At 44.3% G+C, this 25,928-nt stretch overlaps 1 protein-coding gene across 1 annotated transcript in view; it reads left to right on the top strand.

Moving 5' to 3' along the window:
* Positions 1 to 25,928, top strand: part of DOCK2 (dedicator of cytokinesis 2) — a 416,115-nt gene that overhangs the window by 69,185 nt on the left and 321,002 nt on the right. Inside the window, exons 21-23 of the mRNA XM_081230991.1 lie at positions 34 to 134; positions 973 to 1,107; positions 25,350 to 25,458. Coding sequence (XP_081087117.1) covers positions 34 to 134; positions 973 to 1,107; positions 25,350 to 25,458 — 345 coding nt within the window. The remainder of the gene's footprint in view (positions 1 to 33; positions 135 to 972; positions 1,108 to 25,349; positions 25,459 to 25,928) is intronic.

Raw genomic sequence — 25,928 nt, 5'->3', positions numbered from 1 at the left:
CACAAAACACTGATTCCTTGCTTCTTCCTCAAGATCTACATAATAGGACTCATTGCCGACCGGAAATTCCAGCATTTCAACACCGTTCTGGAGGCTTACATTCAACAGCATTTCAGTGCTACCCTAGCTTACAAGTAAGTAACTGTGTACTTCCTGCTTGCCCTGCCAGGATGCCTAGGGCACAAAAATTTGAGTAGTTTCTTTTGGTCACCAGCCTGTGTGAGTTCTACCTTTTTTGACGAAACCCAATCTGGCTGTGTTATTTGGATTAAATAAAAATATGCAAACTCATAGGTTGGTATGAATATTTTATGGTGGCAGAAGTACATGGAAGTGTTTGCTCATTCATTCATTCATTTAGTCAGTCAGTCCGTCAGCTATCATTTATTGAACAGCTACTTGCGATACACACTGGGATTCAAAGGCTAGAGAGAAGGAAGTGCATATGACAGGTAGCTCAGTACAGCTTGTGTATAGAGAACTGAGGGTTAGAGATCAGAGATGATGCTGGAAAAGTTGGTGGAGGCCCGTTTGTGAAGGGACCTGGAAAAGTAGGCCAAGTAGTTCGAAGTCTACCCTGCTGGTAATAAAGAAACATGGTCAGTTTCCAGGCAACGGAGTTCCATGATATTACAAGAACATTTTCTGTGGGAAGAAGAAGCTGAAAAGAACATTATCACCACCATCATCCCTCCTCACATCCTCACTGTGACTAGTTTTCCCAGTCAAAATATTTTTTTCTCACTACTTTTTCCTTTGCTGGCTTTTTATGGACAGGAAATACTTATTCACTCCCTGTATTAAACATATATTTTTAGGCAGAGTTATTTTTATGGTGTAAATGACTAAGTGAGCTTGGCTATACCATCACCTCTAACCTTTGATTGAATGCCTTATAATTTAGTAAACAAACTAATTACCGTGCTGTGGGCTGAAAAGCGATGTATTTTGAAAATATAATCCCTTATTCAGGAAATTGATGATGGTGCTGAAGACTTACTTGGATACCTCCAGCAGAGGAGAGCAATGTGAGCCAATTTTAAGAACGCTGAAAGCTTTGGAATATGTGTTCAAGTTCATTGTTCGGTCAAGGACATTATTTTCACAGTGAGTACTAGTTATGTAAGAGTGATTGATTAGCTCTGCAATTCCTCTGGGGTACAGCAGTATTGTGCCATTGGAGAAACTCTTACAAAATTATAACCAGCTGCTGATCAAAAACAGCTTAAAATTCCAACTTAGAGAGTTATGAATAGGTAATAATTGTTCCAAGTTCATTTGGGGAAAAAAAGAAGAAATCTTCATATGTTGAAGAGTTATGTCTCCTCCAGTGACTATGATTTGTGATTTGAGGCTCTTCTGCATTTCATCTAACATTCTTCATTTGATTTGAGATATGATGAAAACCTTCCAGGAATCTGTATTCCATGGGGATGGGGAAGCAGAACTCAGAGAATTTGACATTTATTTGGCTCTAGGAGGATGCACATGACAGATGAGCAGGTATTTGCAGCTGATCCTCCTGTCCGTGAAATCCTAGTGGCCAAAAAGTGAGCTGACATTTTAGAGCACCTAAGAGATTTGATATTCGATGGTCAGCATCACAGAGGTTAGCTACCCGTTTAAAAGGCTTTAGAGGTGGAGTCATTCCAATGCAACCTGCAAAATAACAATTTATGTGTCTCCTGGCTACAAGGCAGAGTTAGGCAGGGAATTGGTTGTGTGTGTGACCAGGTTGGTTGTGTGTGACGGGAAATAAGAAGCATACAGGAAATGTATTGTCCGGATTCTTATCGGTGCAAAGGAAGAGCATGCAGCTCAAGCTGACTCGGGGAAATAGGACTTTATTTTATTTCGTATTATTGAAAAACCTTGGGGGTACTTAGCCTTGGTACGGCTGGATCCAGATACTTAGTGTCGTTCGGATAGTCTCTGTCTCTCTAGATCTTGGGTCTGCTCTCCTTTTGTTGGCTGCCTTCTGAGGCAAGTTTTCCAATGGGGAAGGCACTGGGAAACTCAGATTCATATTCTACTAGCTTAAGCAACTCTAGGTTCCCTGTTGTTCGACCAAAATCCTATGCCTAGAACTATCTTGGGTCATGTGCTAAGGTCTTAAACAGTGTGACCAGGAGAATGAATATGCAGATTGTGTACTTATGGTCACATGTTCCCCTCTGGAGCCATGGGTCAGGTCAGCAAGTTATGGTGTGAACTTGTTTACCTGAAGGGATGGTTTCTCAAAAAAAAAAAAAAAAAGTAGAAGTCCGTAAATCATCATTCTGATCAAGACATTGGATGAGTTATGAAAGCTTCATACTCAGAGGCAGCTGAAATGGGTAATTATTTGAGATTCTCCTTTGTAGGAGAATTCTTTGATATTTCAGTTGATGAATAGAAAGAGATGAGTGTCTTGAACCATGTCACAAAACATATGTCACTTAGGCTATTCTAAATGTGAAATACCTGTTTCGATTCCTCTCTTTTGTCAGATAGTCAAGGCAGAGACTGTGTATTGAAGTCTTAGGGGTATTCTTGAACTTGAAAGAATATTTGAATTATTTGAAAACCAGTAAGAGACAATTATGGGTCTTCCTAAGAGTTGAACTCTTGGAGAGGTTCAAGGATTCAAACGTTGTAATTCCAGATTAGGCAATGATATCTTATCCCATCTCCAAGCGAGAACTTCATATCTACAAGAACATATCTTTTCCATGTATCATATCTTATGCCTCAGTTTGTCCTTTTAATTTATTTCTCTTCCCTCCCTCCGCCCATTCCTTATTTCTTTCCTCCCTCCCTCCCTCTCTTCCTTTCCTTCCTTCCTCCTTGTCTTACCTCTCTTAGTCTTCGTCTCTTTCCTCCACTGGAACAAAGAGCATTTGTACATCTGCTTTCTTCTTTTCTACCTGAGGGCATGTCATCTTGCAGTGCCCCCAGCTCTTCATTCAGTAAAAATTCAGTGCTGCGGGAACTCTAAGTGAGTTTTGGCTTCTTAAGGAGTGGGATAATCTGTTATTCTCTTATGTACCCCCAGCATAGCATATATAGAACATCACTGACACTCAAGAATGCTTGTTGGATGAAGTGCATTCTGGGGCCTAGGAGAAGTCATTTGGTCAGAGGAGATGTCTCGAAGGTAATCTAGACATAAGCTTGAATCCTTTCTCATGATCAGAAATATAGGCTGACCTGCAAGGAGTGCCGAGGGAAGGTAGTAGGTCTTGTTCATTCTAGAATCTTTCACAATGGGTTCTCTTCAGTGGAGCCTCAGGGACATTGGGAAGTGATGGTAGTAATTACCCCAAACTAGCAGGGAATTTTACTTGGGAATGGAAGATAGACGTTTCAGTGCTTTGAGATTTCTAAGCCAGCTGGTGGGAAATTGTAATATAATTATTGCTTTGGGAGCTTATTGTGTCTGGTATTGTGTTTCCGTTTCCTGTTATTCCTTTGTCTTTCCTCGTGTGCATAGTTACAGCGGATCCAGTCCCCATTAATTGTTCCCTGCCATTTTTTCTTTGGGCATGCTGCACATGAGCATTTACAAGGGCTAGGGATTTTCCTGTATCAGTACGCAGGATGCACTTGGGTAAGAGAGGAAGAAAACTTGTTGAGAAGGATTGGAACTTTTTTTTTTAACATCTTTATTGGAGTATGATTGCTTTACAATAGTGTGCCAGTTTCTGCTATATAACAAAGTGAGTCAGCTATACGTATACATGTATCCCCATATCCTCTCCCTCTTGCATCTCCATCCCACCCTCCCTATCCCACACCTCTGGGTGGTCACAGAGCACCGAGCTGATCTCCCTGTGCTATATGACTGCTTCCCACTAGCTATCTGTTTTACATTTGGTAGCGTATATATGTCCAGGCCACTCTCACACTTCGTCCCAGCTTACCCTTTCCCCTCCCTGTGTCCTCAAGTCCGTTCTCTACGTCTGCATCTTTATTCCTGTTCTGCCCCTAGGTTCTTCAGAACCATTTTTTTTTCTTTAGATTCCATATATATGTGTTAGCATACAGTATTTCTTTTTCTCTTTCTGACTTACTTCACTCTGTATGACAGACTCTAGGTCCATCCACCTCACTACAAATAACTCAATTTTGTTTCTTTTAATGACTGAGTAATATTCCATTGTATATCTGTGCCACATCTTCTTTATCCATTCATCTGTTGATGGACACTTAGGTTTCTTCCACATCCTGGCTACTGTAAATAGGGCTTCAGTGAACGTTGTGGTACATGACTCTTTTTGAATTATGGTTTTCTCAGGGTATATGCCCAGTAGTGGGATTGCTGGGTTGTATGATAGTTCTATTTTTAGTGTTTTAAGGAACCTTCATACTGTTCTCCATAGTGACTATATCAATTTACATTCCCACCAACAGTGCAAGAGGGTTCCCTTTTCTCCACACCCTCTCCAGCATTTATTGTTTGTATATTTTTTGATGATGGCCATTCTGACTGGTGTGAGGTGATACCTCATTGTAGTTTTGATTTGCATTTCTCTAATGATGAGTGATGGTGAACATCCTTTCATGTGTTTGTTGGCAGTCTGTATATCTTCTTTGGAGAAATGTCTATTTAGGTCTTCTGCCCATTTTTGGATTGGGTTGTTTGATTTTTTGATATTGAGCTGCATGAGCTGCTTGTAAATTTTGGAGATTAATCCTTTGTCAGTTGCTTCATTTGCAAATATTTTCTCCCATTCTGAGGGTTGTCTTTTCGTCTTGTTTATGGTTTCCTTTGCTGTGCAAAAGCTTTGAAGTTTCATTAGGTCCCATTTGTTTATTTTTGTTTTTATTTCCATTTCTCTAGGATGTGGGTCAAAAAGGATCTTGCTGTGATTTATGTCATAGAGTGTTCTGCCTATGTTTTCCTCTAAGAGTTTGCTAGTGTCTGGCCTTACATTTAGGTCTTTAATCCATTTTGAGTTTATTTTGGTGTATGGTGTTAGGGAGTGTTCTAATTTCATTCTTTTCCAAGTAGCTGTCCAGTTTTCCCAGCACCACTTATTGAAGAGGCTGTCTTTTCTCCACTGTATACTCTTGCTTTATCAAAGATAAGGTGACCATATGTGCGTGGGTTTATCTCTGGGCTTTCTATCCTGTTCCATTGATTCTATATTGCTGTTTTTGTGCCAGTACCATGCTGTCTTGGTTACTGTAGCTTTGTAGTGTAGTTTGAAGCCAAGGAGCCTGATTCTTCCAGCTCTGTTTTTCTTTTTCAAGATTGCTTTGGCTATTCAAGGTCTTTTGTGTTTCCATACAAATTGTGAAATTTTTTGTTCTAGTTCTGTGAAAAATGCCATTGGTTGTGGGTTTTTTGTTTTTTGTTTTTTGTTTTTGGCGGTATGCAGGCCTCTCACTGTTGTGGCCTCTCCTGTTGCAGAGCACAGGCTCTGGATGCACAGGCTCAGCGTCCATGACTCACGGGCCAAGACGCTCCGCGGCATGTGGGATCTTCCTGGACTGGGGCACGAGCCCGTGTCCTCTGCATCGGCAGGCGGACTCTCAACCACTGTGCCACCAGGGAAGCCCCATTGGTTGTTTGATAGCGATTGCATTGAATCTGTAGATTGCTTTGGGTAGTATAGTCATTTTCACAATGTTGATTCTTCCAATCCAAGAACATGGTATATCTCTCCATCTGTTTGTATCATCTTTAATTTCTTTCATCAGGGTCTTATAATTTTCTGCATACAGGTCTTTTGTCTCCTTAGGTTGGTTTATTCCTAGGTATTTTATTCTTTTTGTTACAGTGGTAAGTGGGAGTGTTTCCTTAATTTCTCTTTCAGATTTTTCGTCATTAGTGTATAGAAATTCAAGAGATTTCTGTGCATTTATTTTGTATGGGATTGGAATTTTTGTAAGAATCATTCATTTCTGTCACATAGCCAAAGAAAATGATTTTCCTGTCCCCTCTTCTTATGTCAGTAGCTCCTGAGTCAAAGTCTGTACAGGTGTCTCTGGGCACATACCTGTACCATAGTTGCAATGGCAGCTGGCAGAGCAGGTTTGAGCTTCTGTCCTAGGGAGGCAGGCTTCAAAATATGGGGAATTCTAATTTGTCGGAAGTGAGTCCAAAAGATGCTGAGTGGCCATAAATATGACCCATATCCACTGGGCTTTTCTAGATTGACTGAGCCCCTGGGAGGTATACAGCATAGTGAGGAACATTCAGAAGGAGCCGAAGTGATTATGTTCTAGGCATTGAGTTTCTTTATAAACCCCCTTGCAGTGCCTTTTATCCTGAACCTCAGACAACCAGCTGAGCTGGTCCCCAAGGTTTCTGAGCCTGTGGAATTACTCAGAGTCTGTGGTAGTCCATGCTTCCCTGATGCACGTGGTGGACAGTCCAGGAAGAGCTCCCCTGCCTGCTGGCCAGGCACATAGTAATGAGACTGCAGAGCTTCTGTCAGGATGACTTCCCGAATGAGAGACGATCCAGAGCTCTGTCCTGCAATAATAGCGTTTGCTCCTGCTTGTCTGTGTTCCTTGTAAATCTTGGTGCTGCCGTAGGCTGGAGTATAGGGGACAGTGTGGGGCATGGTTATGTTCACACTGTACTGGGCAGTGTTGGCTCAGTGATGGTCAGTGCTCACACTGGACACTTCCTGTCCCTGTCAGCACCTGGCTTAGTGAGTGACCTAACCTCTCTGAGCCTCAGGTTCCCCACCCATGAATGAGGATAAACCAGCTTTTAGTGTTTTGATGGTGAAATGAGGTTACAGGTACAAAGCTTCCATGTAGTGTCTGATATTTTTTCTGTGAGCAAAATAAATCTGTTAGCTGTTATCATGTTTTCACCTAGGAGAGACAGAAAGGGTGCTTGTTTCAAAAACTCAGATTAGAAAGAGAAAGTTTTAGTGTCTTGATTGATGCTCACAATCTGGCTTACTGTTCATGCTATACAAAACATTTCTTGCTCTCTATTTTTTAGGAGGACAGGACACCTTTACCAGGTGTCTGTGCATTTAGAGGACCTCAATGTAGGGAATTTTTATGGCTCCATGAATTCACCTGGGTCTGCTGCTGGCCCACTGCATGGGCCCTGCTTTTGTCTGTGGCTCCCACTTCCCCTGTGTGTGTGTGGTCAGGCCTCTGTGGCCCAAGCAGCTGTGTACCCAGCTCTCCCTCTGTTCCCTGCTTGCTCTGCCTGTCTTTTCTTTGGCCTCATGCCTTCTGCTCTTGTTACAGTCCTGCTTAGCTCTTGCTTCCCCTCCTTCTCCATGTTATCCCTCTCCTGGGGCTGCTCTGCCATCACACGCTTCTCCTTGGCCACACTCATCCACATCTTTTGCTTGCGAGTCAGTCAGCTCAGGGGGTAAAGGCACTGTCTCTGGAGCGAGGCTACTTGGGTTTGAATTCTGCCTTTGAATCCTATCACTACCAGTTACGAAGGTTTATGACCTTGGGCAGATTATTTAATCTGCCCAAAGCTCAGTTTCCTTGTGTGTAGAACAGGCAAGTATGGAACAAGCCTTGCAGGGTGGTCGTGCAGACTCACTGAGCTAATGGACATCAGGCATGTGGCACAGTGCCTGTCACATAGCGAGTGCCCACGGTTAGGATGTCCTGCTAAGTGCATTTCACTCATTATCTCCATCAGCCTTCACAAAAGTGCGGTGGAGACCCTCATCTCCTGACTTCACCTCCTCCTACTCCTCTTTCACTCTGTGCCAGCCTCACAGGCCTCCTTGCTGTGACTCAAATTCCCGGTGCAGGGCCTTTGCACCCCTTCCCAGACAACTGCTTGCTCACCCACTCGCCTCTTTTACAGCTTTATTCAAACTTCTCCTTCATTCCCTTATGTACAGTGGCAACCCCTGCCCCTGGCACTTCTTTTTTTGGTTTGTCTTTTTGTTATTATATATCATGCTTTTAATACAAACTTAAAAAAATCTGGAACAATATAAACTGTACAGATTTGATGAATCTTTTTGTTTTGTTTTTAAACTAAATCTAAATTTTAAACTAAACACACCAATGTTCCATTCCAAAATATTGCACAACATTCTGAATACAAAACGCTTGATTGTATTCCTCCTTCACTAAAGAAAACAGATTCATTACCCTGCCGCCCCGCACCCCCCAGCTCCTCTCCATGTTACCTCAGTGCCCCCCTTCCCACGCGCAGGACTCAAACTAGAGAATCTACAGCTCACTGCATTGAGAAAAAGACATCATTCTGGACTAAAAGTTTATGTTCCTTACAAGACGATCCACCTTTTGATTTGTTCCTGGGAAAGAGGGGTAGACAGAGGTTGGGGAAAGGGGAGAAGTAGATTTTATTCTCCCCTTCTTTTATTTTAAAGTTTGTTTTTCCTGAAAAAATATCTTTCTCTCCTCTTAAGAAAAAATCTTGAGAAGAAAAAAATTATGTTTTTTACGTTAGAAATATACATATATTCTATATACCTCTTACATTTTACAAATGTAGCAAATTATTCTATACAAACGGACACCAAAAAATGTAAAAAGTTAAAAAAGTTTTCCTATGAAACCAGGTAAATTAGTGCAGATTTTTGTTTTGTTTTCTTAAAAATAAAATAAAATTGAAGCAAAAATACCTAGATTTGAGACAGACAGACTGAAGTGGGCCCAAGAGCCCAGCACAGGAGTCATGCTCCTGATCACACATTTTTCTTTGTATTTCAAAAGACCCTAAGGGGTTGGTCTCGCCCTCCCTGTATGTGGTGAGGAACAGGCCGACCAGGGTGTGGTGGGTGCCTGAGTGCGTGAGTGGGGGAGGAGGGGCTGGAAGGGGGCATAAGGCAGCATCCAGCCTTTCCCAGAGAGCAGCCTGGGCCTGTCACCTGGCCCCTGGCACTTCTGATTGCCCTCCCGTTCACCCTGCTTTCTGTCATTTTTCCTCCCCATGGAACTAATCACATGTTAACATACAATAATAAGTTATGACATTTTAGCACTCTCCCTGCTAGAATGTCAGCTCCACGAGGACAGGAGTCTTTGACTATTTTGTGCTGCATTCCAAGCGCTGAGGACAGCACCCAGCACACAGTAGGCACTCTTTCAGTAAGCAGTGGGACAGCACTTCTATCCCCCTTTCACAAATGAGGAGGCTGAGGCTTCAATTCAAGCTCAAAGGTCACACAGCTAAGACTCAGTAGAGCAATCTTTGCATTCTACCTCACCTGATTAAGCAGATTTGAGAACTGGCACTTTTTCCAGGCTGTGCAAGTGGGAAGCCTGGCTGGCCGAGAGGAGGGGCTGTCCTGAGAGGGAGCAACTCCAGCTGGAAGGGTCCACTTGCTGGGCGCTGCTGGGGCTGCTGAGAGGTGCGAGGCTGTGTGGGTTTAGGTGCTGCCATCCATCCCTAAGCACAGTAGGACTTCAGTGAAGAGCATGATGACTTGGAGCAGGAGTTGCCAGGAAGGGCGTCCTCACCAGCATGGCGAGGCTGTCTCGGCAGCAGTGACTTTGTCCTCATATCCTCGCAAGAAATGAACAAAGAAAAGCTGACATGGGGCCGGTCCAGGTGAGCTCACACCCCTTGGAAACAAGTCACTGGTCAGGGAGAGAGGAATGCCCTCAGTATCCTCATGGGAGCAGCGCATCTCCAGGAGTCCTCCTGCTCCCCAGCCCTCACCTGGGACCTGGGCAGGCTGGCCATGGCATGCACAGTGCCATTTGCCTGCACTGGGGCTGCCACTGAATTAGCACAGGCTCCAAGGACCATGGTTCTCACCTCCAGCAGACACCCCCAATCTGGCTCTGGTCACCCAGGGCCAGACATCATTGCCCTTTCTCTAATTGCCTTCAGCATCAGATGATTTGATGCTCTCTGATGCTCGCTTTTGCCTTTTTATTTTGCGTCTTGCTTTATTCTACCTATCCTGCCCTCCCTCCCCTGGCCTCCACCTCATCTTTCCACCAGTTCAATTTCTTCTTATGTAAATATTATATACTAGTTTATCCTGCAGGTCATGAATATCTTAGGCAGCAAGGTTGTCTGCATAAAGCTCAGGCATGCCCAGTGTAGCCTGCAGTCAGAGTGAATACATAAGCCTCGGCCTTTTTGAACAAATATGAATGTAACTCGAAGGTACTTGCCAGTGTGATTTGTTTTCACTGTTCATGTATGAATAAATATTAAAATGAGATCATCTGTTTATGCTGAGGATGGGTTGGAATTCTGGTCATATTGCTATTTCTGTTTCTCCTGCATGTAATTTGTTTGCCATGTTAATGACATTTATTCCTGTGTAAACCTCTGTTTTAGGCTTTGAATGTAATTTCACTTTTTGATGACAGTAATGGCTCAGTAAACTGCACAATTGCACTTAATGGAATTATTTTATGATAACATTAACTTGGCATCAGATCAGGATGGAAGAGAAAACTCATCAAAGGGATATAGCCAAACAGTTACTTTTCTCTAAGTTATTATCTATTTTATGAGTTGCTACAGGGCAGAGGGGGAGGTAACAACCTGTTTCTTACAAACATATGTGAAAGCACTTTGTAAATCTTTAAGTAAGTCATCCTTATTATAACATGAAATTGTGCATATACGTGCACTTTTAAACAGTCTTCTTTCCCCTTTGCATATGGAAATAGTGATAAACTATTATTGAGCACCTGTTAATGTGCTAGGGACTTTGTTAAGTGCTGGGAACTCTGAAATTAATGTCAGAATTCCTCAAGCCGTGGCAGTTTAGTGGGCAAGAAAGACACGCATGCCAGCAGTCAAATGCCATCATGCCTGGGATAAGCAGTGATCGGTGATATGATTCAGTGGAGGCTTACAAATGGTTCCCCCAGGGGCAGACGGGTTTGAATGACAGACTCCACCTCGGGAGGGTGAGTCATTCTTCTCAGAGGAGGTGATCTTTTAAACTAAACAGTGAACGATATTTAAGAAGCCTGGCCGTGGAAGAAAAGAGAATCGGGAATTCCAAGTAGAGGGGACAACACGTGATATAGAACTTACTCTGAGGTACCATTTGTAAAAGCCTCTCCTCTTTGCATGGCCCTGTATCACTTTGTGCACTACCTCACTTAATACTCACGACAACCCTGCAAGGTATAGGTATTATTATATTCATTTTATGTTCACTTTACACTTATTTATTTATTTGTTTATTTATTTATTTTTGCGGTACTCGGGCCTCTCACTGCTGCGGCCTCTCCCGTTGCGGAGCACAGGCTCCGGACGTGCAGGCTCAGCGGCCATGACTCACAGGCCCAGCTGCTCTGCGGCATGTGGGATCTTCCCAGACCGGGGCACGAACCCGTGTCCCCTGCATCGGCAGGCGGACTCTCAACCACTGCACCACCAGGGAGGGAAGCCCTACACTTATTATTTTTTAAAGCTTATTTCCCTTTCAACTTTATCAGTTCTTGTGTATGTTTAGTCTTGAATTAAAGTTTTTTATTTTCTTCCAGAGAAAATCAGAATTTCCTTCCATTGTTCACCTGGGGGTCACTAACAACCAGGGACCTCTTTAAGTTAAAATTTCTCTTTGTCGATCCAAGTGAGGCACATGAATTTGGAGAAAACAAAAACAAACAAAACCACAAACAAACAAAATCCAGGTGAGGACTGGCTTGTGGTTAAGAAATCTCAGTGGAGATGTGTTTTCCTTCTTCACCCAGCACCAAGTTTTCCTTCATGCAGTAGATTTATTTCTCACCCTCCTTTATAGGAAGGTATAACAATTTGGGGTATCAGCTTACTGCAAGGGTCTCCAATATGCAGGCCCCAGGATTGATCTCATTCTTTCTCTTCCCAAGCAGTTAACTTCAGTAGTTGTGGCACACGGGCTTCAGGAGTTGTGGCTTGCAGGCCCCAGTAGTTGTGGCTCACGGGCTCTAGAGTGCAAGGCTCAGTAGTCATGGCGCATGCACTTAGTTGCTCCGCGGCATGTGGGATCTTCCCGGACCAGGGCTCAAACCCGTGTGCCCTGCATTGGCAGGTGGATTCTTAACCACTGTGCCACCAGGGAAGCCCTGGGAGTCATTTTTATTGAGAGGTTTTCTAGGGCACTGTGTCTACCACAGTGTCAGAAGTGGACGTCTTTAAACTTCACTGCAGCCAGAATGATCTTTCCACACTTCAGGTCTGACTGAGGTGCTCACCTTCTTAAAATCCTCTAATTTCTTCTCATTGCTCTTAGGATGAAGGCAAAACTTCACGTGACCTGCGAGGGTCCGGTCCTGGCTGCCCGCCAGCCTCTTTTCACCCGGCTTACCCAGATTCTCTCCACTCCGGACTCAGGGGCCTTCATTCAGTCCCTCTGACCCACTCGGCTCCCTTCTGCTGCAGGGCCTGTGTGCTTGCTGACCTGTGGATGGAATGCCCTTTCTTTTCCTTTTCTCCTAGTTCTTTCTTATTCTCCTTTCCTGGGTCACCTCAAGCATCACTCCCTCAGGGAACCTATCCGTGTATTTTCTGGCTAGGTCCAATCTCTTTAAATTCTCATTGCCCATGTATTTTGTCTTTCAAGTATGTATCACAAATAAATGTTTGTTGATCACCTATTATACATCAATTACTGTGCTCTCAAGGAATTTGGAAAGAGAAATAAAAATTGACACCCAAATACATACCATAGCTGCCATTTTACATATTTGGGGGTTGATTTTTGTTTCTCCTTATAAATTCCTTGATAGCACAATGATTGGTGCATAGTAGGTGATCAACAAATATTTATTAGTTGAAGTAATTATCTAATGGAAACCTTAAACACAACTGCTCAAGCCAAGTAAAAGTGTCCTTCTCCTAGACTTCAGAGAGTCCATTAGTTTTTAGTTTTCCCTTCCCTCGTCCCTCATGGCTTGCTCTCTGTGTTTGGTTTTAAACCAGGTATGCACAACTGGGTCATTAAAGCCTGGTGACTGAAATGCAGCCCTGGGTTTTAAAGCTCACCTTTTTGGATCAGGAACCCTCTTCTGTGATCAACATTTCCTCTTCTGATATGATTTAATGTGATAATCTGGTGCCTCCTCCACTGTAATACATGTTAGAAGGTGGCCTCTCCCAAACCCCAGAAACCAGTAGAGAGCCTGTTGAGGGCCCTGCCTGGGAGCTTTGGTCCGCTACACACACTGCATGTCCTGCTTCTCTGAACCTGGAACTGTGCCATTTTCCATTTTGGAGGTATCCATGGGGCAGAAGGAATGTGTGCCTTGTAACTAATTCACCAGTCATCCCAGGCCTGGAAATCTAATTTCCCTCTGAGCATACAGCTTCTAAAAGGCCTGTAACTCAGCATTTATTCTTCCTTACATTAAGCATCAACACATTGTATACCTGTCCCAGGCACACTGAGCCCTAAAACTTGGTCCTTCTTTTTAAGCCCTTGACTTGATAATGAAAGTTTCTAAAAGTGTCGTTGAAGTATTTGTCTAGTGGTCAAGGTTTTGGTTTGCATTAGCAATCAAGTGTTTACCCGACAAATATTTATTGAGTAGCCACTAGACCACTCTGCTAAGCACTGGAAATACGACAGTGAATTGGAGAGACTCAAGCCTAGTCATGGGATTTTTAGTCTAGGTGGGAAGGGAGTCATTAAGCAGGTAGTCATGTGGGCGCATATGAAATTAAGAGAGGTGTGTGTGAGATGCCTTGAGAGCATGTAACAAGGAGATCATAGCTCATCATGAAGTCAAGGAGGTGTCCTGGAGGAAGTGCCATCTGTGACCTGAGTGATGAGTAGGAGTTGGCAGGTAAAGAGGAGGAGGGTGTAACTGGTGAAAAGAAAGCTGGAGGGAGGTCCCCGAGACAGTAGAGAACTTGACTCAGTTGAGCTGTGGAAAGGCAGAAGTGACTGGAATTCAGTGATGGAGGGATTAGAGCAGCAGTAGATTGCCTGGAGGGACAGGGAGAGACAGATCTTGATGATCCTTGAAGGTCAGGCCATGGCATTTAGACAATATCCTGAGGGAAACTGGGAGCTATACTGACTCTTTTTTTTTTTTTTTTTTTGGCGGTACGGTACGCAGGCCCCTCACTGCCGTGGCCTCTCCCATTGCGGAGCACAGGCCCCGGACACGCAGGCCCAGCAGCCATGGCCCACGGGCGCAGCTGCTCCGCAGCATGTGGGATCCTCCTGGACCGGGGCACGAACCCGCGTCCCCTGCATCGGCAGGCAGACCCTCAACCACTGCGCCACCAGGGAAGCCCTCTTTTTTTTTTTTTAAGTGTAGTTGATTTACAATATTGTGTTGATTTCAGGTGTATAGCAAAGTGATTCAGTTATACATATATATATATATATATATATATATATATATATATATATAATGTATATCTCTGTATTCTTTTTCAGTTCTTTTCTGTTATAGTTTATTACAAGATACTGAATATAGTTCCCTGTGCTATACAGTAAAAAAAAAACAGGGATTATGAACAAATGAATGGTATGATCACATTTGTGTTTTTAAATTGGTCCCTCTGACCAATGTGTAGAAAATGGATTGAAAGGAAGTCAGAGTGAAGGAAAGGAGGTGGTTCAGAAACCTCCACAGGTGAGAGGTGATGAGGACCTGGATGAAGATGGTGCCGTTGAGGATGAAGGATAGTAAATGGCTTTGGTGACTGTAGTTAACAATACTGTATCATGTACTGGAAAGCTGCTAACGGAGTATATCTTAGACGTTCTCAACACACACACACACGCACATACACAATTGTAATTTTGTGAGGTGATGGATGTGTTAACCAACCTTATTGTGGCAATGCTTCTGCAACATATACTTGTATCACATTATCACGTTGTACACCTTAAACTTACACAGTATCCTATGTCAATTATATCTCAGTAAAGCTGGAAAAAAATGGTTTGGGGAGGTGGAATTAATGGGGCTTGATGACTGAATGACCCTCAGGCTCTTCAAGATCCACCCCTACTTACCCCAGGCTCTGGCTTGGGCAGCTAGGAGGCCATGTCATATTGGGGAACTCTGCAGTGTGAGCAGGCTTGGCCTTGGATAATTGTCATACCCCATCCTGACTCTTTTTTTTTTTTATTTTTTGCGGTACGCGGGCCTCTCACTGTTGCGGCCTCTCCCATTGCGGAGCACAGGCTCAGCGGCCATGGCTCACGGGCCCAGCTGCTCCGCGGCATGTGGGATCCTCCCGGACCGGGGCACAAACCCGTGTCCCCTGCATCGGCAGGTGTACTCTCAACCACTTCGCCACCAGGGAAGCCCCCCATCCTGACTCTTTGACAATAGAAGCCAATTAGGAATCCTGGAGGTTTCCCTCAGTGATAATGTGGTCTACTTAGAGCTGAGGGACCCAGCGCCCAGAGTGATGTGCCTCCTAAGGGTGACAACACACAATGGTGCTGACACCTGTTCTAGAATTCAGTCCGGGGACACAGACCACTGGTCTTTCTGCCACACTGCCCTTTCCTGGCAACGTCTCTAGCCCTCAGCCATCCTACCACTCAACTGATGATTCCAGTAATGCAAACCTTACCGTGTTTGGACTCGACACTTCCTCAGTTGTTCCCAGATTTCAAAACAAAGAGTTTTACTGCACATGCATTTTCAAACCAGCACCATTAGTAAAGAAAATGTTAAAAATTCTATTTAATTCTACACACCAAATGTCAAGGCTCGCAGTGGAACAAGATCATGTAGCCCGGGGTTACTTATACTTCTCGGGAAACCACAGACTGAAAGGGCAAAGTTTAGATGGTTTTGGCATGACCACCGTTTAGAGTAATACTAACTTGACATTTCTTAGGGAAGTGTTTCTCTAGTTGCAGTCCATGCCAAGAACCAGGAAGTAGGTGAGAAGTCAGCATCTGATTCAATGATTGTGGAGGGAAAACTGCCTCCAGTTGTATGGCCTTGAGCTAGACCTCTTGGCTCCAGCTCTAGTTCCCACGATGAGAATGAGAGAGTTCAGGAAAGACCCTGGGGAAAAGGATTGTTGTAGAAAGGAACTGGAGGCCAAGAAACATTCACTCCCCACCCCCACCCCCCAAAAAAGAGTAGAAAGATCTTTTTAAAATTAAAGGCAATATTTACTTCCTATAAAATCAGAATATAATATAAAAGTGTATAAGGGGACTGTTGACACAATCCCTTTTCTAAGAGGTAATGAAATGATCAATTTAATGTACAGATTTTACAAAGTGTGTATGTGCGTGTATGTGTGTGCACATGTGTGTAATGATTCTACAACTTAATTTTTTTCTGTTATGACATAGAGAATATTATGCTTAGTAAAATAAGTAAGAGAAAGACAAATACTATATGTTATCACTTACATGTAGAATCTAAAAAATAATATGAATTAATGTATTTGCAAAACAGGAGCAGACTTACAGATATAGAAAACGAACTTGTGGTTACCAAAGGCGAGAGGGAAGGTGGGGAGGGACAAATTAGGGGTATAAGAGTAACAGGTACAGCTACTGTATATAAAATAGATAAGAAACAAGGATATACTGTGTAGCACAGAGAATTATACCCATTGTCTTGTAATAACCTTTAATGGAGTATAATCTGCAAAAATACTGAATCATTATGCCGTACACCTGAAACTAACACAATATTGTAAATCAACTACACTTCAATAAAATTAAAAGAAAAAGATATCAAGGACACCTCCCAGGTCATTAAAAAACTAAAGGAAGAAATGATAAGAGAAGCAGTCAAGACCTAGTTTCTTTTTAGTACCTAAACTTTTTAGACCAACTTGGCCAGAAGAGAAAGAGCTGGAAGGACTTTGCTGAGTATTAGCTTCTTTTTCAAGTAGATGATGTAATCTGTATTTTTCTCTATATGTGTTGAAACCGTGGAAGAGTGTGTGTGTGTATGTGTGTGTGTTTCTATCCTTAGGAACATTGTTTTGGGAACACTCAGTTTCTAATTATATTAAGGGAAAAGACCCTGAATACCATTTTTCATGCTAACGGAGGAATTTACGTAAGTGCAGACTTAGGCAACTTAGTTCTTCCTGCCAAATTACATAAAGGTCACAGCTCCTCTCAGTAGAATGAAGGGTGGCACAGGGCACACATCACACTCTATTCGTAACTTAGCTTTTGCCTGCATTTCATTACCTACTTACTATTAATTTATTTTACAGGGTTGCCGTATTTTAAAAGTAAAGTGAATGTTTTAGACGGATTGTTTTTCTTTCATTTCTTCCATATTGTTAACTTCTATTTTTTTTATTTAAGCTGTTTACACTTCTACCTGAGGCAGTTTTTCTTCAGTGATTGCATTAATTTTTGTGCGTTCATTCTAGACATTTTTCAAAACAGGATACCCACACGTTGAGTTTGCCTTTTTTTCCCCTCTCATCTACAAATCTTTCTTCTCTGGGGTGATTTACAGGAAGAAGACTGTTTAGTGAAACTTCTTTGCAGTTAGCCCTAAGGGGCAATCCCACCTCAAATGTCAGATTCTGGAGAAGTAGCAGCTCAAGTAGAAATAATTTTGTCAATGACAAAAGGATTGGCACCAGGAACTGGTCTGAGCCCTGCCTGTGGACTGCTGGTAGCATTCAATTCAATCAAGTCTTCATGAAATACTCTCTGGCCACCAGAGCTGCTTGCCAATTCACACTGGCAACTTCGTAGTTATCCTGGCCCTTCCTTATATGGTTCCTTTCTAATAGGATACAACTTTACTCTTCTGAGAATAACTCCTTCCATTTCAACTTTGTTATCCTTCAAATGAAATTTTCTCTGGCCACTGTTGAGCTGGGCAGCTCACTCCAGGCTCATTGCACCAAAATTCCATGTCTTAATCTGCAATTTCTGATTTCATTTCAGGTCCATAGACCTTGGTGGTGGGAGAGGGGGTGGCGATGATGACGATGACCACGCGGAACCAGAGAGGGGACCCTCTCTTTCATGATCCCTTTCCAGCCCTATTGCTTTGATTTAAATGTGCCTGCTGAGTGTGCTGAAGGGTTTCTTTCTATAAGCAGGATCGATAAATGCAAGGGTGATCTTCAGACAGACTCAGCTCCTGGTTTGGCCACAGTTATTCTTTATCCCAAATGGTAGGGATGTGGAGAGAGAGAGACAAAGAGACAGAGACAAGAGATAGAAAGAGACACAGAGAGACACACAGAGAGACAGAGACAGAGAGGTAATAGAGAGGTAGGTAGGTTCTGGTCTTAGACTGCTGTGAATTTTCCAGAGTAATTACTCTTCTGAAACCACGAATGGCTTCATGGTTCTCTTTGTAAAGTCACTACTTTACACCTCCTGTAATAGAGCGAATTATTGGCTCAGGGGTAGGAATACCAGCCAAGTAACCGTGGATTTAGAGCCTGAACAAAAAAAGGTGAGAGCTAGCCATCTCACTTCCCTACACAGTTGCAGAGTATCATCCCAGGGGCAAATGATGCTTTCCTCTCCACCTGACTTGTTCCAGTCCCAGTGATCTGCTCTTACTTTGCTCTGTTCCAGGAGGCAGTAGTGTTTAGTGGCTGAAGGAGTGAAATTTGCAGCCAGACACTCCTCGGCTCAAATCCTGACTCTGCCATTTACTAGCTGGGTGAACTTGTGCGGTTAGCATAGTGCCTGGTGCATAGTGAATGCTTAACAAGTAGCAGCTGTTAACAGTATTAGTCGTCTTAGTGGTCAAAGTTATGATAAAACATAAAGGTGGCAGAGCTGAAGATGACTATTAATACCATCCTCACGATGTTGTTTACGTACCGTTAGAATTAGCTGAACTTCTGTGAGTTCTGTGGATTCCTAAGACATTTCTGTACATCCACGTTGAAGGTGCTGAAGTTGATTCATTTAATAATTTATCATTTGTTGATGCGTTTGCTTAAAACTCACTTTTGATGTTCCATGCCTCTTGCTAGATGTGGGGATATTGTGGAAAAATAGGCTTGATCTCTGCCTGCATGGAGCTTATACTCCAGTGGAGAAGACAGGCAAGTTAGTGGTGATGATAAAGAATGAAGTATTCTAGGGGAAGACTTAGTATTCTAAGGGAAGCCTCAGTCATTGTGACAGTCTGCATTAAATGCTGTGTGCAGTGCATATCATTCATCTAAGGACATTCACTGGGTGAGTGGCCTCCCTTCTACAGTATTCCTCATGTCCTGGCATCACTGGACGCACCAAAGTATCTTGACTTGTATGGCAAGGTAACAAAGTGGTGTGGTGAGATCTCATTATTTAAGTAATTTTGCTCAGTTCCGTGTAAGATCATGGAGACATTTAAAATAGAGTTTTCATTTTTAAAAGCTTCCAGTGAATCTGGTCTTGCTCCCAGGCACTTGTGAAGTGAGTCAGGTGTGTGTCTTGCCAAGAGCAAATTTAGGCAAAAGATGTGACCAGGTAAGGGAGATAGAGGCAAGCCAGGCCCAGGTCTAATCCTGGGGGCCTTTCCAGGACTTCTGGGAGGAAGGAGGGAGGTGGGGGACAGGCTGAGGTGGTGGCATGGGAGGGGGGCGAGGTGCTGGGGGCTGAGAGGGGCCTTCAGGTAGGTGGCTCACTGAGGTCAGCGTCAGCGGGGCCCCTGCTCCCTCCCCTCAGCTTCCATTCCCCTTGTTCATGCCTCTTTAGTTTTTTTTCTTTTCTCATATGTAAGACGTAGATAATAAGAGCCTCTATCAAATGAGCTAATCCATGTGAGGAACTGAGCACAGTGCCTGAACCTTAGGAATCACTCAACAATAATATTAAACTTTTATTGTTCAGCTTTTCTCGCTACACGGCAATATATAATTTACCTATCGGTTTGCCTCATGACTCCTTGGGGATAGGGACTGAGTCTTACTCCTATTTACCTCCACTGCAGTGCCTGGCACACAGTGGGTGCTCAATAAATGGCAGTTGCTTTTATGAAGTGGCTGATTTCTTCCTCCTAAGACTTTGGAAAGCAAAAAGGAGTGGATCCAGAAGAAAACAGTGGTACTATATAACAATAGCTAATATTTATTGAGTGTTAACTCTGCACCAGGCACTGTGCTAATTGCTTTACGTGCATTATTTTAATGTAGGACAACTGTGTGGGGCTAGTACCATTTTACTAGTGATGAAACTGAGCCTTCTAGAGATGAAGAAATTTAGCCAAGATCACCCAACTGACAAGTGTCACAGCAGGGTTTGGAAGCGACACAGGCTTACTTAAATGTCTGTGTTGCCTCCAAGAGGTGGGTAGGAAATCAGGAGGATGCCTGGGAAAGTGGCTCAGGGGAGCTGGAAGTTGCCGAGGTATGAGGTATAGAAATGTAAAGAGGCCGGTACTCAGGAAACCACCCTGGATTCTGAGGTGAATCTTCCTCCTGGCTTTCTGCAGCCTGAGGTTGCCTTGGTTCGATTCTGCTTCCCTGGGCTGCTGGCCTGAGGTTGGCGTCTCCGTTTTCGGCTGAGGCTTCTTTTTTGCGGTACGTGGGCCTCTCACTGTTGTGGCCTCTCCCGTTGCGGAGCACAGGCTCCGGACGCGCAGGCTCAGCGGCCATGGCTCACGGGCCCAGCCACTCTGCGGCATGTGGGATCTTCCCGGACCGGGGCACGAACCCGTGTCCCCTGCATCGGCAGGCGGACTCTCAACCACTGCGCCACCAGGGAAGCCCTCGGCTGAGGCTTCATGTACCTGCACAGAGAAGGTGGTGCAAGGCATTGTACACTCCATGTGGGGCCCCATTTGCAGTTAGTGAGTGCTCAGCTATGCACAGTGTCTCCTTAATGAATCACATGCCAGCCGAGCATTGCTGTATTTATCCTAGCCCTGGGAGCTGAGTGCCTGCCGTGGTTGGACTTGCACGCCCCAGAACAGCGCCTCGCAGGTTGTCCCAGTTTTTCTTGTGGTTAGGGCCTTTGAGCCCTTCAGTAATTCGTCCCCTGGCAGAATCAGCTGTTTTCTAGGTGCTCTGAAGCCAGAAAAAATGTTTCCCTCCTGGAGCTATATACAGAGAACAAGTGTTAAAGAAGGACCTTGGAACTACATCAGCTGTGCCCTTGACTTCAAGGCCACATTTTAAAGCCTTGCAGATAGACAAGACATTATTTTTCTTTTCTCCTTATGCTTCTCAGGGGAGGTCCCATGGTGCTGAATGCCCCCCTCATCCCACCCCCCCACCACCATCAGTTTATTTCTTCCACATAATCTAAAGGCTTTATGTATTTTTTTTCCTTAATCACTCCTTCTAAGAAATATTCCTTTTATTTACGTACACTCACATCAGAGAGTTTGCCAGTATGATCACTTCTGTGCTTAGGAATCAACAACAAGAATTACTGATATTTACTTAACACTTATTAAGTGCCAGCTGTAGTACTAAGCACTTGAGATACATTATCTCATTTTTTTCACCTTAAAGTAACCCTTCGAATGAGCATTACATCTCTGTTTTATCAACAAGGAAAGTAAGATTCGGAGATGTAATTTGTCTGAGGCCAAACAGCCAGTCTATGGAGGAGTCTAGCTAGACAGCAAAGCTCTTTACACTTAATAGTTTTTTGCTTCCTTTCTTCTTCCCAACTGTAGTCATTTTCTTCAACTGTTCTTCCCATTCCCAGCTTAAAAATTAACACACACACACACACACACACACACACACACACACACACACACACACACACACACACACACACACACACACACACACACACACACACACACACACACACACACACACACACACACACACACACACACACACACACACACACCCGCCACCGCCCCCCCACCGAAAAGACTGCAACGAGTTTGCTTAATGTTGTAGTCAACTGTAAAATGCAAACCATTTCCCCAACGGAATTGTTTTTCCCCTCTATAAAACTTCAGCAGGTATAGAATGTATTTCCTTCCCTTGACTACAATGTGGTGTTAAGGTACTTAGCTTGTGACGTGAATAGCAGGGAGCAGCTTGGATTCCCAGGGAGGGCAGGTACACCAGTCTTGGCCTCATAAGATCTGTGTCACCTGTGTTGCGCTGTTAGGTTCTCAGAGCATAGAAGGAGAAGAATGCTGAGTTCTGGGTCTAGCTGTGCCACTGGTGCAGTCTGTGACCTAGAGCAAATCACATGTCTTGCTGGTAGAAATTAAATTCAGTTTCCTAAGTTTAAATTTGAGTGGAAAGCCTCGACTTGATTTTACCGCCTAAAAGTCTCTTTTCCTTCCCACCTCAGTCAAATAACCTTTAAAAGATGGTAATGAAGCCGAGTCACCTCCACACTCAGGCCCTCAGTCTCTTCATCTGTACAATAGGAAGCACGGACCCAGTGCTCACTGGCGTTCCCTGCAGCTCTTGGTTTAGAACCCCAGGGAGCTGCAGGAAGAAGCCCATCTCACCCTGCAGAGTTCTGACTGGACAGGCGTTTTCAACGAATCCAACCAGGGCTAGTCTAAGCAAAAAAAAAAAAAAAGGGAGTCTATTGGAGGGATATTTGTGCAGCTTATAAAATCCAAGAAGAGTTAAACAACCAGACACAGGGATGTCAGGAACCAGGGTAGCCTCAAAGATCTCTTCAGCGGGAGTTCATGAACTTTCCTCCTGGAGCACTGCCTTAAGATGACTCCCAGCAAAGCCCATTTCTGTGTTTCTCTGTTAAGAGTGATGAATTCCAGGGAGGGAGCTGCCATGGGACTATTCAGTTATGGGAGGTGGGCTGGGGGTGGGGGTGGGGTAGGGTCACCAGCAGGAGAAAGCTGCTGGAGACCATTTTTGTTGGCAGTACCAGTGGTTCCCAAGAAGAGGACCTGGTGGGATCCCCTCCGCCCACCCCCCAAGCCACACACACATAAGGCCACAAATATACAAATAAGTATGCCTTACAGAGAAAGTCCATACACGGTAAATAATGATGTAAATAATGATAAGCTCACCATGGGCAGCCACGTCTGGCTGTTAAATGTGGGAGGGAGACACCATAGATCAGGAACAGGGATTACGATGTCGCTTGTTAGATGTTTTTAGGTGGCTGTGGCTAGAGGAAAGAGCAAGGCGTTTCAAGGCAAAAGCCTTGGGGGATGGACCATCCATTAGCTTAGCTTTGGGCACAAAGAAAAGCTCACAGCACCGTCTCACAGGGAAAGCATCACCACTTTGAATTCAGACCCTCCCTTCCTCCCTGCCAGACCTGCTCTCATCTTTTCCACTTTGATGGGGTTTGGGCAAGTCTCAACCTGTTGAGAGTTTTTTATGTCTTTATCTGTGTAATACTCCAACAATTAACAACAACAAGACAATGGCTAGCATTTACCAGGGCCCAGCTTGTGCCAAGCACTGTCACGTGTGAGCTGGGCTCCTCATAATCCCTGGACACAGTGCTGTTACAGCCTGCATTTGCAAGTGAGAAACTGAGGCTTACAGGAATTAAGAGAGGTAGTAGAGCATTGAGCACAGTGGTCTACGACATGATTGAGAGGGCGGGCTCAGGAGCCGACGGCCAGGTTTGCATTCTGGCTCCAACACTTACTGGTGCGGAGTCCTTGGGCATGTTGCTGAAGTCACCAATCTGTAAAATGGGGATAGGGATGGGGCCCCTTACCATGGTGTGGTGATGAGGGTATGTGATTTAATAATACAGACAGTGCCTGGGGCAGAGTGATACTCTGTGATGTTTGCTGTTATTTATAAGGTCTTCAATTAGTACTGGGCAGAGTGGAGATTGGAACCCAGGCTGACTCCCAAACACATCGTCTATGGCAGAACATCTCTGTGTTCAGGACTGAGTGGTGTAGGAGAGGGGAGAAGGGAAGAGGAGAAGGAGGAGTGGGACGGGCGGGGACAGAGAAGGAGAGAAGCCTTAGGACTCCTGGCTCCTCTCACAGCCTTGTCTCCGTGACCTTGAAGTAGATACCCAGAAAGTCAGCAGCAGTTTCCGGATCCCTGTAATGGATTGAAACATCCGGCATTGACTTCCCCTTAAGCTTCTTACTTCAGGAGGCTTTAGGAAGGGGCTACTTAGGAAAAAAGAAGAGAAGGAGACACAGAGAGTGACTGAGACAGAAGAAAGAGGAGATGAAGTCAAAGAGAGAAAGGCAGAGGTACACTTAGAGACAGACAGAGAGACACAGTGAATGATACTCAGAAGAAGAAAAACAGAGAGACACACACTTAAAGACAGAGAAAGGAGGTAGGAGAGAAGCAGAAAGAAAAGAGGGGTGAGAGCATGGGTGGGGGATTGAGTGGAGACAGCGCTGAGGTGGCCGTGATGGACCGCTCGACCGGTGATTGATGGAGCAAATAAACCCCTTAAGTGTGTCGGCGTTTTATCTGCGGAGAGCACCTTCACGGTAGCTGGCAGCTCAGTGGTGTCTGGCTGTGTAGGGCTGTGACAGGAGACCCTCTTTATCTGAATGGGAGACAGAAGTGCCCTTCTCTGTGTTTCACCCAGGATGCCACAGATTAGGCTGCAGATTTTTCACCCGTTGGCAATAAAAGCTTGTTTGGAGAGGCCTTGGGCTGAACGACACTCCAAGGCTGGGCCACGAGGGCACTGAGACTCAGGGGCCTGGAGACTGATTTTATGCAAGGGGATGGTTTCTATAAAAAGTCACATGTATATATTAGGCCTTGAAAATCTCTGCAAGGATATCCATCCTTAACGGTTGCTAATTTTATGGTAGGATTAATGAGGAGTCTCACTTCATAAGTAATGCATTTTATTTTTTACAGTATCAATGTAGGGCCTTTATAATCAGAGGCAAAAAAGTTTTAAATTAATTATCAAGTACACTCCTGAAATAAGAGGGCAGGGAAAATGACGGCCCCTGATGTGGATCAGACACAACTGTATTCATCCGACAAGCGGGCGGTGCCTAAGGGGAAGCGTATTTGAAAATATTTCTCCTTGATGCTTGCAAGATACTTTGAAAATCTGATGACCACAGTCTCCCTCTGATTCTTGCAGAAGGATGAAATTATTAAGGTCCCCTCAGCTTGGATGAGTTTCATTCCTTTGAGGTCCTTCAGGGTTTAAAAAAAGGCAGGAGGGGGCTTCCCTGGTGGTGCAGTGGTTGGGAGTCCGCCTGCCAGTGCAGGGGACACGGGTTCGTGCCCCGGTCCGGGAGGATCCCACGTGCCGCGGAGTGGCCGGGCCCGTGAGCCATGGCCACTGAGCCTGTGCTTCCGGAGCCTGTGCTCCGCAACGGGAGAGGCCACAACAGTGAGAGGCCCGCATACTGCAAGGGGAAAAAAAAAAAAAAAGGCAGGAGGGGGCGGTTTATTATACCGAGTCAGTTGGATGGTAACTGTTCTGGGTGTGGACCTGGGTTTCCCCTGAGTGGCTTATGCAAGCAGCGACCACCCCCCTCCCCTTAAGTCCCTATCTCCACCGTCTCTTCTCAATTTCAAATGAAGTTTGTGGCTGGCACACACTTTCAAAGGTATTGCCTATTGGCTTGAGAAATGACTCAGATGTGTCTTCTTTCAGGCTTTACGAAGGCAAGGAACAGATGGAGTTTGAAGAATCCATGAGACGGCTCTTTGAATCCATCAACAACTTGATGAAAAGTCAATATAAAACAACCATCCTTTTGCAGGTTGGTTTACACTACAAAAGAAAAAAAATCTGTCTTTTCCCTTGGTTATATGATAGATAACAGCATAGTGAGATAATGTCTACTTTTGCTTGAATACGCAGCCGTGTGTTAATTGAAGGCCTGGGCTGGCCCTGCAGTGTAAGGATCGTGAACACCAAGGGCTCCTCGGAGCAGGAGATGGCATATTTATTGTTTCCCATGAAGGTAGTGGTGCCTCTTCTTAAATAACTCTGAAGCTTTTGCTCCCTGGAAGGAAGTAGGTCAAACCCGATCCACTTCTAGTGGTGAGAGTGGTTAAGTTGGCAGTCTCTTAAATCGTCCACTTTTTATTCTCCACATCATAAACTGAGCTCCCCTTTTGGGGTGAGACTCTCTTCAATAAACAAGAGATACTTTGGAGAAAATGGGTCCTCTAATTTAGTGGTCCATGATCTACAAACTCTGTAAATCTTTGAGAAACCTTGAGGTCT

This window comes from Mesoplodon bidens (assembly GCF_964165515.1).
Source record: "Mesoplodon bidens genome assembly, chromosome: 4".
Taxonomy (NCBI): domain Eukaryota; kingdom Metazoa; phylum Chordata; class Mammalia; order Artiodactyla; family Ziphiidae; genus Mesoplodon; species Mesoplodon bidens.
This window is presented reverse-complemented; position numbering and strand designations above follow the sequence as displayed.